General features: G+C 46.7%; 1 protein-coding gene across 4 annotated transcripts; it reads left to right on the plus strand.

Moving 5' to 3' along the window:
* Positions 1–6: 6 nt before the first annotated feature.
* Positions 7–10,873, plus strand: PRDX3 (peroxiredoxin 3). Of its 4 annotated transcripts, none has more exons than XM_011930272.1 (7): positions 7–97; positions 2,135–2,267; positions 4,666–4,807; positions 5,361–5,496; positions 6,390–6,493; positions 9,259–9,428; positions 10,085–10,873. In XM_011930272.1, the coding sequence occupies exons 1-7, from the start codon at positions 62–64 to the stop codon at positions 10,306–10,308; spliced, it is 945 nt and encodes a 314-aa protein (XP_011785662.1). In that variant the 5' UTR covers positions 7–61; the 3' UTR covers positions 10,309–10,873. The 4 variants fall into 4 exon arrangements, with proteins under 4 accessions (XP_011785662.1, XP_011785663.1, XP_011785664.1 ...); XM_011930273.1 differs by having other exon boundaries at positions 10,091–10,873; XM_011930274.1 differs by having other exon boundaries at positions 9,259–9,424.
* Positions 10,874–12,713: the final 1,840 nt, after the last annotated feature.

Below are 12,713 nucleotides of genomic sequence, written 5' to 3' on the forward strand. Positions count from 1 at the left end.
CCACCCCGTAGGGCCCGCCCCTGCGTCGCTGCCCACCCCGCGGCGCCCGAGTGCACTGAAGATGGCGGCTGCTATAGGAAGGTTGCTCCGAGCGTCGGTGAGTGGCTGTCGGCTGGGGACAGGCGCGGAGACACTGGTGGCTTCGGGAACGTGCTTCCCAGGCAGGATCCCGCGCTTCTGGGCATGAGGGCCATTTGCCCTTCTTGGAGGGTTTCCGCGGGTAACGGACCCAAAGGCCTTCCCCGGGGAAGGTTCCATGCGCCTGCGCAGAACCGCCCTTCTCAGTCCTCGCGGTCTCTTCCCCGCGTCCCTCCTCGTTCGGCGTCCCGGGTCCCCAGGCCCATCTCCACTTAAGGTCCTGACCCTGCTTCTGCCACTGACCCTGTGACCTTGGGCAAGCACCTTCGCGTTTCTCAGCATGTGTACTTAAGATGGAAAGAATGATGCCTACATCAAGGCGTTGCTATGAACAGCCCCTTAAATACTGGATAAAAACGCGCAAAGTGCTGAACAAATCACAAAGGCGTTCCTTCCCAATCCCGCTCCCGAGTGTTTCTGCTGCTGTTTCCTGCTTAACTGTGGGCAATGCGTCGTGCTCTTCTGGTACACGGCTTTCGCTGGTGGGGTTCAACACACTCCCTTTCGTTCTTCTGAGTCATTTTGAACATTAAAGTTGAGCAAACCGGCAGAGTGCGGTGGCTCATGCCTGTAATCCCAGCACTGTGGGAGGCCGAGGCGGGCAGATCACTTGAGCCCAGGAGTTTGAGACCAGTCTGGACAATAATAGTGAGACCTTGTCTCTACAGAAAAAAAAAAAAAAATAGACGGGCGTGGTGGTCAGTGCTCCTGGGGAGGCTAAGGTGGGAGGATCACTTGAGCCCAGGAGTTTGAGACCAGTCTGGACAATAATAGTGAGACCTTGTCTCTACAGAAAAAAAAAAAAAAATAGACGGGCGTGGTGGTCAGTGCTCCTGGGGAGGCTAAGGTGGGAGGATCACTTGAGCCCAGGAGGTCGAGACTTCAGTGAGCCCAGATCGCGCCGCTGCACTCTAGCCTGGGTGAAAGAACGAGACTGTTTCAAAAAAGTTGAGTAAACATTTCCCTTGAGCCTTTTCCAGACTCCCAGAGACTGAACTTGGCTCTACTTGTTTACTGGTCGCTGGTGCTGGAGGGGCCTTGTTTTTTTCTGAGGAAAACCTTGACATGGTAGAACATACTCAGCAGATAGTGCTGGGAAAAGCCTGCCCAGGTCCCGTGGCTTTTGAACCCTGTGTTGCTTTTAAGCGCATGGAGTTTGATTTTTTTTTTTTTTTTTTTGAGACGGAGTATTGCTCTGTCGCCCAGGTTAGAGTGCAGTGGCGCGATCTCGGCTCACTGCAACCTCCGCCTCACAGGTTCAAGCAATTCTTCTGCCTCAGCGTCCCAAGCAGCTGGGATTACAGGTGCCCACCACGGCGCCTGGCTAATTTTCGTATTTTTGGTAGAGATGGGGTTTCACCATCTTGGCCAGGCTGGTCTTGAACTCCTGACCTCGTGATCCACCCGCCTTGGCCTCCCGAAGTGCTGGGATTACAGGCGTGACCCACGGCGCCCAGCCGGTCTTTGTTTTCTTATAGTTCCCCTCTACCTTCCAGTCTCCTAGGAGAAGGAAGCAGAAGGGAGTGTTAAGAATGTGCAGACCCGGCCGAGCGCGGTGGCTCAAGCCTGTAATCCCAGCACTTTGGGAGGCCGAGACGGGCGGATCACGAGGTCAGGAGATCAAGACCATCCTGGCTAACACGGTGAAACCCCGTCTCTACCAAAAAATACAAAAAACTAGCCGGGCGAGGTGGCGGGCGCCTGTAGTCCCAGCTACTCGGGAGGCTGAGGCAGGAGAATGGCATGAACCTGGGAGGCGGAGCTTGCAGTGAGCTGAGGTCTGGCCACTGCACTCCAGCCCGGGCGACAGAGTGAGACTCTGTCTCAAAAAAAAAAAAAAAAAGAATGTGCAGACCCAATCCATGCTCTTAGAGTTTGGAGTTTGCTGTTTGGTTCACAGGAACAGGGACAGCTGAAACCACCCTTGGCATGATGCCCTTTCAGCCTTCAGTCACCAGTACAGAAAAACTTTCTAATAAAAAGTTTCTCTTTCCAGGTTGCCCGACATGTGAGTGCCATTCCTTGGGGCACTTCTGCCACTGCAGCCCTCAGGCCTGCTGCATGTGGAAGAACGAGCTTGACAAACTTACTGTGTTCTGGTTCCAGTCAAGCAAAATTATTCAGCACCAGTAAGTGTTATGTCATGTCTTCGCTGGAGCCAGGTAAAGGAAAAATGAACCATGGTCTTTGGACAGCGGCTCTGAACCCTGGCCATATGTTACACTCACCTGGGAGCTTTCAGAAACACAGCACTGCCCCAGTCCCACCCCAGACAAATTAAGTCAGTCTCTGGGGTGAGACCAGGACATGCTGGGTGATTCTAGTGTGCAGCCAGGGTTGAGAATCACTGAGGCAAACTGCCCTTGTCACATTTCCATGTTGGTTGCCAGAGCTTCTAATCCACTGTGTTCAGGAGGGGGTTACTGGGAGCTCAGATGCCTTCTGGATCTACTGTCTGAAGAGCTGTGAGTGGTGGGCAGCCTCTGGAGACCTGAGAGGGCAGCTGCTCTAAGATTCAAACCTGTGTACTGGCCCCAGTTGGCCACTTAGGAACCAGACCTGTCTGATGGTATCTTCTGTAATCTGAGTGAAATTTAGCTGTTTCTTGAGATTTACATTCCCTTCTCTAGGATATGGGCTTTGCTAAGATCAGCCTCAGATAATGAGTGGTATTTGAAAATACCTTGTCTGGATTTGACTAACCTTTGAAAAAGCACATATTTAATATGTAATGGTTTGGGGGCATATATATTTTAGTAAAGCCTTTGTGGGCTAAATGTTCTAAGAGGTTTTGCAATTTTACTAACCTGGAGCTTTAAAATATTTCTAGTAGTGATGTGATACCACAGGTTTAAAATTTACTCCACTGGTTTCAAATCCCCATCCCCATCCCCAGCAGCTCCTCCTTTTTCTGTTCGTGGCAGTCTCAGGCATTTTGACATTGGAACTACTCTGTCCCTCATTCCCAGGTAGAGGCAAGTTCTTTTCAGTTTTGACACTTCTCTTGCATCCATTCCTTTCTGTTCTTTCTGCCCCATCCCTCCCCTCAATATGCGTAAAATCACTGAAATCGAGGCTGGGCGCGGTGGCTCACACGTGTAATCCCAGCAGTTTGAGAGGCCAAGGCAGGTGAATCACTTGAGGTCAGGAGTTCAAGACCATCCTGGCCAACATGGTGAAATCCCGTCTCTACTAAAAGTACTAAAAAAAATTAGCCAGGTGGGTGGTGTGCTCCTGGAATCACAGTTACTTGGGAGGCTGAGGCAGGGAGGCGGAGGTTGCAGAGAGCCAAGACTGTGTCACTGCACTCCAGCCTAGGTGACAGAGCGACACTCTTGTCTCAAAAAAAAAAAAAAAAAATCATTGAAAGCACTTCTTAACATGTCTCTCCCTTTCTCCCGCTCCTCTTTCCCTCCTGCCAGACTAATCTTTCTAAAAACCGCCATCTCGGCTAGGCGCAGTGGCTCACGCCTGTAATCCCAGCACTTTGGGAGGCCGAGGCAGGCAGATCACGAGGTCAGGAGATCAAGACCATCCTGGCTAACATGGTGAAACCCCCTCTCTACTAAAAATACAAAAAATTAGCCGGGTGTGGTGGCAGGCGCTTGTAGTTCCAGCTACTCGGGAGGCTGAGGCAGGAGAATGGTGTGAACCCAGGAGGCGGAGCTTGCAGTGAGCCGAGATACTACTGCACTCCAGCCTGGGCAACAGAGCAAGACTCCGCCCTTGACTCTTATCTTTCCTGTTAAGAAGACCCAGCAGCCTAGTATTTAAGGATTCTTGCAACATGGCCTTTAACCATTCCTGCCTGCTGCCTGCTCTTCACTCCGTACCCTTAGACACTCTCTGTTCTCATTAGACTGTGCCACAGGCTGCTCCAACACATGCCCTGTCTTCCTTCCTGCTATTTCCTCCATGCCATCTGCCCCATCCCGTCTAGACTTGACAAAATCTGAACCATATTTAAAATCCATCTCTAGTCTCATGTCTTCCTTAATTCTATCCCTACTATCTTTGTCTTCCTTTTTTTAAGTTTCCATAGCACTTGGAGTTGAATTTGTGCACAATCTAAAACTATAGAAGGAGAAATTGCAGTCGACCCTTTGTATCTGGGTTCTGCATCTGTGGTTGGTTGAATTGAAATTATTGGGAGGGAAAAATGGATGGTTGTGTCTATACTGAACACAAAGACTTTTTTCTTGTCATTTCCTAAACAATACAGCTTAACAACTATTTCCATAGCATTTACGTTGTATTAGGTATTATGAGTAATCTAGAGATGATTTAAGTATAATGGAGGGTGTGTGTAGATTATATGCAAATCACCATTTTATGTAGGAGACTTGAGCGTCTGTGGGTTTTGTTTTGATATCCTAGAACCAATCCCCCACAGGTGGCAAAGGATGACTGTACAGTTGAAGCGAATGTTTTTATTTATACTACTAATTGTCATGAGAAGTTTAATTAAAATCAACAGTGCTTGACATAGCAAATGATGAACTACATATGAGTGTGGGTTTTTTTCAGGTTCCTCATACCATGCACCTGCTGTCACCCAGCATGCGCCCTATTTTAAGGGTACAGCCGTTGTCAATGGAGAGTTCAAAGACCTAAGCCTTGATGACTTTAAGGGGAAATATTTGGTGCTTTTCTTCTATCCTTTGGATTTGTAAGTGTAATTTCTATGATGCTTTCGTGTCATTCTGAGAGCAAGCACATACCCTGTTCCCACACTGAATTGTCTACCCCTAGATACTCTTGTGAAAGGAAGGATTCTGTCTGACTCTTTATCACCCCTGGCCTTGTTGATTACAGCTGGGACCTGTAGCTGGTTGACAAGTGATAAACTTCAGGGGTGGGATAGTATGACTCTGTGCTCTGGAGTAGTGCTTCCCTAAGTCAGTGTATGAAAGTTTTCACTGGTCTGGGGAAAAATGAGAAAAGTAGGCATAGTGATTTTTTTTCAGAAAGCAACTTTATTGAACTGTAATTTTTTTTCTTAAAATGTGTGTTCCCTTTCCCCATTTTTTGACACAATTCTTAAAATAAAAAGGTGAGGGGAGGTAATAGTACTTTTGCCAGCGCAACACTATAGTCCAGTGAGGACGGTTAACCATTTTGCCTTTTTTACCCTTAGCAAGTTGAACTAGTTGCTAGACTACTAGTTGTTAAAATCCTTGCTTTTGAATTATTTAATGAGAATGTCTGTCCTTTTTTTCCAGCACCTTTGTGTGTCCTACAGAAATTGTTGCTTTTAGTGACAAAGCTAACGAATTTCACGATGTGAACTGTGAAGTTGTTGCAGTCTCAGTGGATTCCCACTTTAGCCATCTTGCCTGGATAAATACGCCAAGAAAGGTATCGTATTGCACCCCTAGCTTTTGCTCTTATGAACTTGCTTGGAAGAATCTAAATTTCTAGCTATGCTGCTGGACTATCAAGATTAAATTACTCAAGGGGTTTTGTTTGTTTGTTTGTTTGTTTTTTTGAGACAGAGTCTCGCTCTGTTGCCCAGGCTGGAGTGCTGTAGTGCGATCTTAGCTCACAGCAACCTCCGTCTCCCGGGTTTGTGCCATTCTCCTGCCTCAGCCTCCCGAGTAGCTGGGACTACAGGCCTCTGCTACCATGCCCGGCTAACTTTTTTTGTATTTTTAGTAGAGATGGGGTTTCACCGTGTTAGCCAGGATGGTCTCAATCTCCTGACCTCATGATCTGCCTGCCTCGGCCTCCCAAAGTGCTGGGATTACAGGTGTGAGTCACCACGCCTGGCCAATTAAAAAAAGATTAAATAAATAAATAAAGAATTAGAAAAAGCACTTGTAGTCCCAGCTACTCAGGCGGCTGGGGTAGGATGATTGCATGAGCCCAGGAGTTTAAGGCTGCTGTGAGCTATGATCACGTCACTGCATTCCAGCCCGGTGACAGCGAGACTCTGTGTCTAAAAAAAAAAAAAAAAAGGAAAAAACAATTTGAAAAGGCCTATAGTATTAGCCAGGTTTAAATCTTCCTTCTGCTCCTTTCTAGCTGTGGCCTGGAACAAGTTACTTAACTTTTTTGTGCCTCAGTTTCCTCATTTTGATGATACCTACTCCTGGGTGGTTTCGAGGAGGCAGTAAGTCAATAGCAGTGCTTGGCCCATTGTTCAATTACTGTTCCCTGTTGCCATTACCGTTGGTCTCAGACAGTGTGGTACACGGTCAGGGATGCGGCGAGGCCGCGCTGTCTAACAGTCATGTTTGCGTTTTGATTAGAATGGTGGTTTGGGCCACATGAACATCGCACTCTTGTCAGATTTAACTAAGCAGATTTCCCGAGACTACGGTGTGCTGTTAGAAGGTCCTGGTCTTGCGCTAAGGTAAGATCCTGTTTCTGATGAACTTAAGATTATTTTTCATGTTTAGTATCAATTCTACTTCTTAGGGCATTTATGTAGACCTTGGTAAAGCATTTTTAAAACCAGAAGATCCTGGCTGGGCATGGTGGCTCGTGCCTGTCACCCTAGCACTTCGGGAGGCCGAGGTGGGAAGGTCACTTGAGTTCAGAAGTTCAAGACCAGCCTGAGCAACATAGTGAGACCTCGTCCCTATTATATTTAAAAAAGTTAAAATTCATCATAATCAAAAACTCCTTAATTTTAGTCTTTCATAAGCACTGATAAAATGCCTCTTGCAAGGGTTGGCGGTCTCTCAGAAACGCTGAGACATGCGCGTCCCTCCACCGCCTTGGGTCTGTTTCTGAAGAAGGCTGTCTGTGCCTTGAGGCCACACTGCTCCGTACTCCCTAACTATGTGGGAGCCACTTACATGGGACACACACCTGACAGTGAAGCCATCAGACTCTTTGCAGAAGGGGAGACTGGCAGGGTAGGAGGTAATCTCTTGGAATGGTGACCATTTTCAACCCTGGAACCAAACAGTCCTGGGTTTTTTTTTTTTTTTTTAAACTCAGCTACTTCTAATAGCTCTGCGACTTTGGGCAGGTGATTTGATTTAACCTTGTTGAGCCCCAGTTTTTCCATAACTAAAATGAGGAGGTACCTCACAGGTGGGTGTGAGGATTAAATAAGTGACACAGCTAGAGTTCTTAGCATAGTTACTGGCAGCAGCTGTTAGGATTTCTGCCCCAGAATGTCATTTCTATCTGTATTCAGTCCCTTATTAAACCTTTATTCCTTTGAGTATGAAAAGCTTTCAGTCCTCAGCAGCTCCACATTCAAACATAACCTTCCTGGGAGGGATGAGAACTTGGGCCTTAGAACTGGCATCTTGAAGTCTGCTGAGAATAGGAGTGAAGGAGGGATTGGGCAGAACTTGACCTCCAGGAAGGCAGAGAAGGCCCTCCTTTTGATGTGTTGTGCCCCAGTTTTGCTGGGGGCTTGTCAGCTTAAAGCCCCTTCACCTGCCTCTCTTGCAGGTGATCTCTGGCCTGCTTTCTTGGGTTATACCTTGGATTTTAGTGCTGGGTGGCATCTTAGAGTTTGGGCCTTTTTCTCTCTCTGTCTCTCTTTTTTTTTTTTATCTCTTTTCGAGATGGAGTCTTGCTCTGTTGCCCAGGCTGGAGTGCAGTGGCGCGATACCGGCTCACTGCAACCTCTGCCTCCTGGGTTGAAGTAGTTCTCCTGCCTCAACCTCGCGAGTAGCTGGGATTACAGGCACGCGCCACCACACCTGGCCAGTTTTTGTGTTCTTCGTAGAGATGAGTTTCACCATGTTGGCCAGGCTGGTCTCGAACTCTTGACTTTGTGATCTGCCTGCCTCGGCCTCTCAAAGTGCTGGGATTACAGGCATGAGCCACCGCACCTGGTGGGCCTTTTTGTTTGTTTGTTTAACTGTAAAGAGATTATCAAAAGAATGCCTAGGTCTTTCAGAATTGGCAATGGCCAGAGAAAGGGTACTGCCTATTTTTCTCCTACGGTCCCCTTCCCTATGAGAACTCACTAATTTTGCAGTTACTTCCGTACCCACTTTAATATCGAGATTAACAAGAGATAGAAGCTGAGTCTGGCTTATAAGATAAGACTTTCGGGAGTCTGTGGCCCTGCTCTGTCCCAGCTCTGCCTCTGCTTCTATTGGTGGACTTCAGCTGGCTGCACCCTCTGGGAACAGTTTCACCTGAAACCCCAGGTGAAGCCCCTAGTGCCAGACCGAGGGTGGGAGAAGCACCTTTTTACCCTGAGTTTTCTCTAACCTGCCTTTTCCATGAGTGATTGATACCTGGAATTTCCACATCCTTTTAAGACAGACTGTTAAAATCTGTAGGTTAAATAACTGGACACAGTGACACACACCTATAGTCACAGCTACTTGGGAGTCTGAGGTGGGAGGATCAGTTGAGCCAGAAGTTCGAGGCTGCAGCCTGCCATGATCACACCTGAGAATAGCACTGCACTCCAGCATGGGCAATATAGTGAGACCCTGTATTTAAACTAAACAACCAAAAAAACTTCTGGGCTAAACATACCTGCATCTGTCACAGTAACACCAACACAGAAGATAAACACAGACCACTGTGGTAGCGTGGTTCATCTCATTACATGCTGCAACGTGATTAAAAGTGTGGTTCATCTCATTACATGCTGCAACGTGATTAAAAGTGATTGGCATGGTTTTCTGTTTTGCATAAACTTACAGCCTGTACATTTCTTTCTACAAAGATTTTTCCCATGGGATTTCCCCCCCCATTTACCCAAGAATTCATTCATAATAAACAGTTGTTGAATCCAGATGAAATACGTATCTGTCTCTTCCCATTTGCCTATGAATTTCTTGCCAAGATGTGATACAGTAGCTCAAAGAATGCTTGCCACGTCACTAATAGTCTTCGCTCTCTCTAGTCAGTGACTTTCCGACACTGTGACATTCAGGGCACTGTGTGAGTTTGTAAATGTGACCATACTGCAAGCTTTTTATGGTGACCTGGTTCAGTACTGCCTTTGTTAAAGCATCTGTCGTCAGTAAGAGATGATAAACTTTTTGCACAACAGTGAAAACCCTACCTTTAAGCATATGATTATGCTTAATAAATATTTTATTAAAAGAATTAAAGACCTAAAGGGGAAGAAGTGAGACTGTTGTAGTTCTGGTACTGTTGAGGCACTGATGAGGATAAATGATCATGCAGAGGTCTCTTCATCATTGACCCCAATGGAGTCATCAAGCACTTGAGCGTCAACGATCTCCCAGTGGGCCGAAGCGTGGAAGAAACCCTCCGCTTGGTGAAGGCGTTCCAGTATGTAGAAACCCATGGAGAAGTCTGCCCAGCGGACTGGACACCGGATTCTCCTACGGTAGGTTTTTTTCCCCAAAAGTAGTGAGGTCCGTGTTCTCTCAGCCTTGACAGCTACTGACCTGAAGTATCCACAAAAGGGAGCAAGCGTGCAGATGATGTACAAATAGGTGAAGCTGCTATGGGATAGAGGGGGTGGGGTGGGGAGCCAGGAACCAATTATCAGAGATAAAGCAGACCGTTTTTTTTTTTTTTTTTTTTTTTTTTTTTGAGACGGAGTCTTGCTCTGTTGCCCAGGCTGCAGTGCAGTAGCATGATCTCGGCTCGCTGCAAGCTCCGCCTCCTGGGTACACGCTATTCTCCTGCCTCAGCCTCCTGAGTAGCTGGGACTACAGGCGCCTGCCACCACGCCTGGCTCATTTTTTGTATTTTACTAGAGACGCAGTTTCACTGTGTTAGCCAGGATGGTCTCGATTTCCTGACCTCGTGATCCACCTGCCTCAGCCTCCCAAAGTGCTGGGATTACAGGTGTGAGCCACCGCGCCTGGCCTAGAGACAGGCAGGCCTTAATGAAACTTTGATCTTTGTGTTTTAAAGGAAATCTTTAAAAGTTTAAAGAACTTTAGGTTAAAAATTGGGGGATTGCCACTCAGTTTTGGGCATATTTACCATATTATTATGGTAAAGTCACAGTTACCTAATTAAGCTTTTGTATTTTCAGATCAAGCCAAATCCAGCTGCTTCCAAAGAGTACTTTCAGAAGGTAAATCAGTAGATCGCCCACGTGTATCTGCACCTTGTCACCCCAGAGAAGAACCACAGTTGAAACCTGCTTTTATCATTTTAAAGATAGTTATTTGTAGAAGGCAAGGAACCAATTATGCTTGTATTCATAAATATTACTCTGAATGTTTTGTTTTTGTAATTCTGGCTAAGACCTTTTAAACATGGTCGTTGCTAGTACAAGGAATCCTTGTACAGAACGTAATTTGCCTATATAGAAAGCGATTCTTAGATCATGTCTTCAGTGGAAACACTCTTGTCTTAGCCTTACTTGAATCTTGCCTATAACAAAGTAGAGCAACATGCATTGAAAGCATCTGATCAAGGGTCCTGAAATTTTCGTCTTGAATGTCTTTGTATTAAACTGAATTTTCTTTTAAGCTAACAAAGATCACCATTTTCAATTAGCCGTCTAACTCTTGCAATGAATGTTTATGTGATTGAAGCAAATGTGAATCATATTATTTTAAAAAGTGGCAGAGTGACTTAACTGATCATGCATGATCCCTCATCCCTGAAATTGATAGTCTATGTAGTCATTCTACTTATTTTATTCACTAGCTAACTTTGTCTATGTATATTTCTAGATATTGATTAGTGTAATTGATTATAAAAGATATTTATTGACTCCAGGGATTGCATTTTGAAATTACAATTATTTTCTTTGCTGAAGTACTCATTGTAAAACATAAAATAAACATTTTAAAATATTTGCATTTTACTACCATTAACTGTTGGATCAGCTTATTCTGGGCTCTCCTTTCCTTCTCAGATTACATCAACAAATATTTAGTGAGCATTTACCTCAGGGGCCACAAAGAGAATAAGATGCTGGTTCCACACTCAAGGAACTCGGTTTAGGGGCAAGACAGATAGGGAAACATTTACTCATTGTTTCAGTAAATCCTTGAGTGCCTACCCTGCACCAGGTGCTGTTTTCGAGGCACACAAGGTAACAAAGGACAAACCCCTGCTTTTAAGCTCTTACGATCTACAGGGGAAACACAATACATGTAGTAAAAGTAGAGTGTTTGGAAGGAAAATAATGTGGAGTGAAGCTCTGCTGAAGCGGAGTTGTAGGTGTTCTAGATGGGGTTGTTAAGGAAGGCCTTAAGGGAGAGCCTGTCTCTCTGGGTCCATTTTCTGATCCCTAAAATGAGAACAATAATTGGACCTATCTCGGGGTTTTGATGAGCCTGGAGGGAGAGAAAACGCATAGAAAGAGTGTTACTGGGATAAGAGGCTTCGAGGTAGAGGGCAGGGAAAACACAAAGGCCCTAAGGCAAGAGTGGACTCGGGGGATGCAGATTTACTAGTGTGCCAGTGACTAGGGCGGTGGTGGGGGTCCCAGAGTGCCTTTTGGCCAAGCCAAGGACTTGAGGTTCTGTTCTGGGGTGGGGAATGTCAGGAAGGATTTGAAAAGAAGAGTGACATCAACTTGTAAGATAATCACTCTGGCTCCTTTGTTAAAGACTGGACATAGCGGTCCAAAGTGGGGAAGCAGGCCAGTGGGCCGGCTTTGTGACATCCTGGAGGGTAGAGACAACAGAACAGCAGGCTACTACTGCACCGGTGCTTAGATGGATTTCTGCGGCATAAGGGTAGAAGTGGAGGGGACACTTTACTCAACTGGGAGGGTCAGGGAAGGCTTCCTGGAAGAGGAGATAAACCCTTGGAGGTTAAGAAAAGTGAGCTAGGCAAACTGAGCAAATATAGAAGCAGAGTCACACAGGCCTGAAGGATGCCATGAGCCGATTTCCTGTTCCTGGAGGGGCAGGGCAAGGGAAGGAATTGGCCGGCTGGAGGTTAATGGCCAATACTGAGCACTTCTGAGAGCTCGGTGCTGTGTTAGGGATATTTTATTTCCTTTGATCCGAAACAAAACCCTGAGATAGGTACAATTGTTATCCTCATTTTGCGGATGAGAAAATAGACTGAGATACTGACTTGGCGAGGGTCACACAGCTATGTGGTGTGCTGGGTCCCCCAGTCCAGGACTCCGGAGGCCCCCTGAATGACCTAGGCACACTTGTGGCTTCCATGAATTTAAGTGCGCGCACACAGCCCCCACCCACTCCTGTTCTAGGGAAGGGCAGGTGGGAGGAGGAAGGGAAGGCGGGTTTTTCTTTACAAATGGTCCCTATTTGGTAGTCAACAAAAGGAACGGATTTGCCCCAACACTGGGTTGGGGGGGGCGGGGAACCTGTCGGGCTGAGGGATAGTGCACTGTGCCCAGGGCCCTATACTTGGTTTGATGCTCTGGTGTTACTCTCTTGAAATTCTCAGTAACTTGAATAAGGGGCACCGCATTTGACATTTTCACTGGGGTGAGCCCATGATGCCGCCGGCCTGACTGCGCAACACCATGCACCCTGGAATTCGTGGGCAATCGGAGGGATTTTTCGAGGGTAATGACCACGGGTAGGGCGCGGCAGGTGAGGTTGCGGAGGGCCTCACTCACAACCTTTGGGGATCTTCGCATTAGGTGCTGTGATATGGGGTTCCGATATTGACCCCGTGGGGCCTGGAGACGGCCCGGCTCCCCAAAGGTGCGGAGCAGGGCAAGC

Source organism: Colobus angolensis, unplaced genomic scaffold (assembly GCF_000951035.1).
Source record: "Colobus angolensis palliatus isolate OR3802 unplaced genomic scaffold, Cang.pa_1.0 Scaffold85, whole genome shotgun sequence".
Lineage (NCBI taxonomy): Eukaryota > Metazoa > Chordata > Mammalia > Primates > Cercopithecidae > Colobus > Colobus angolensis.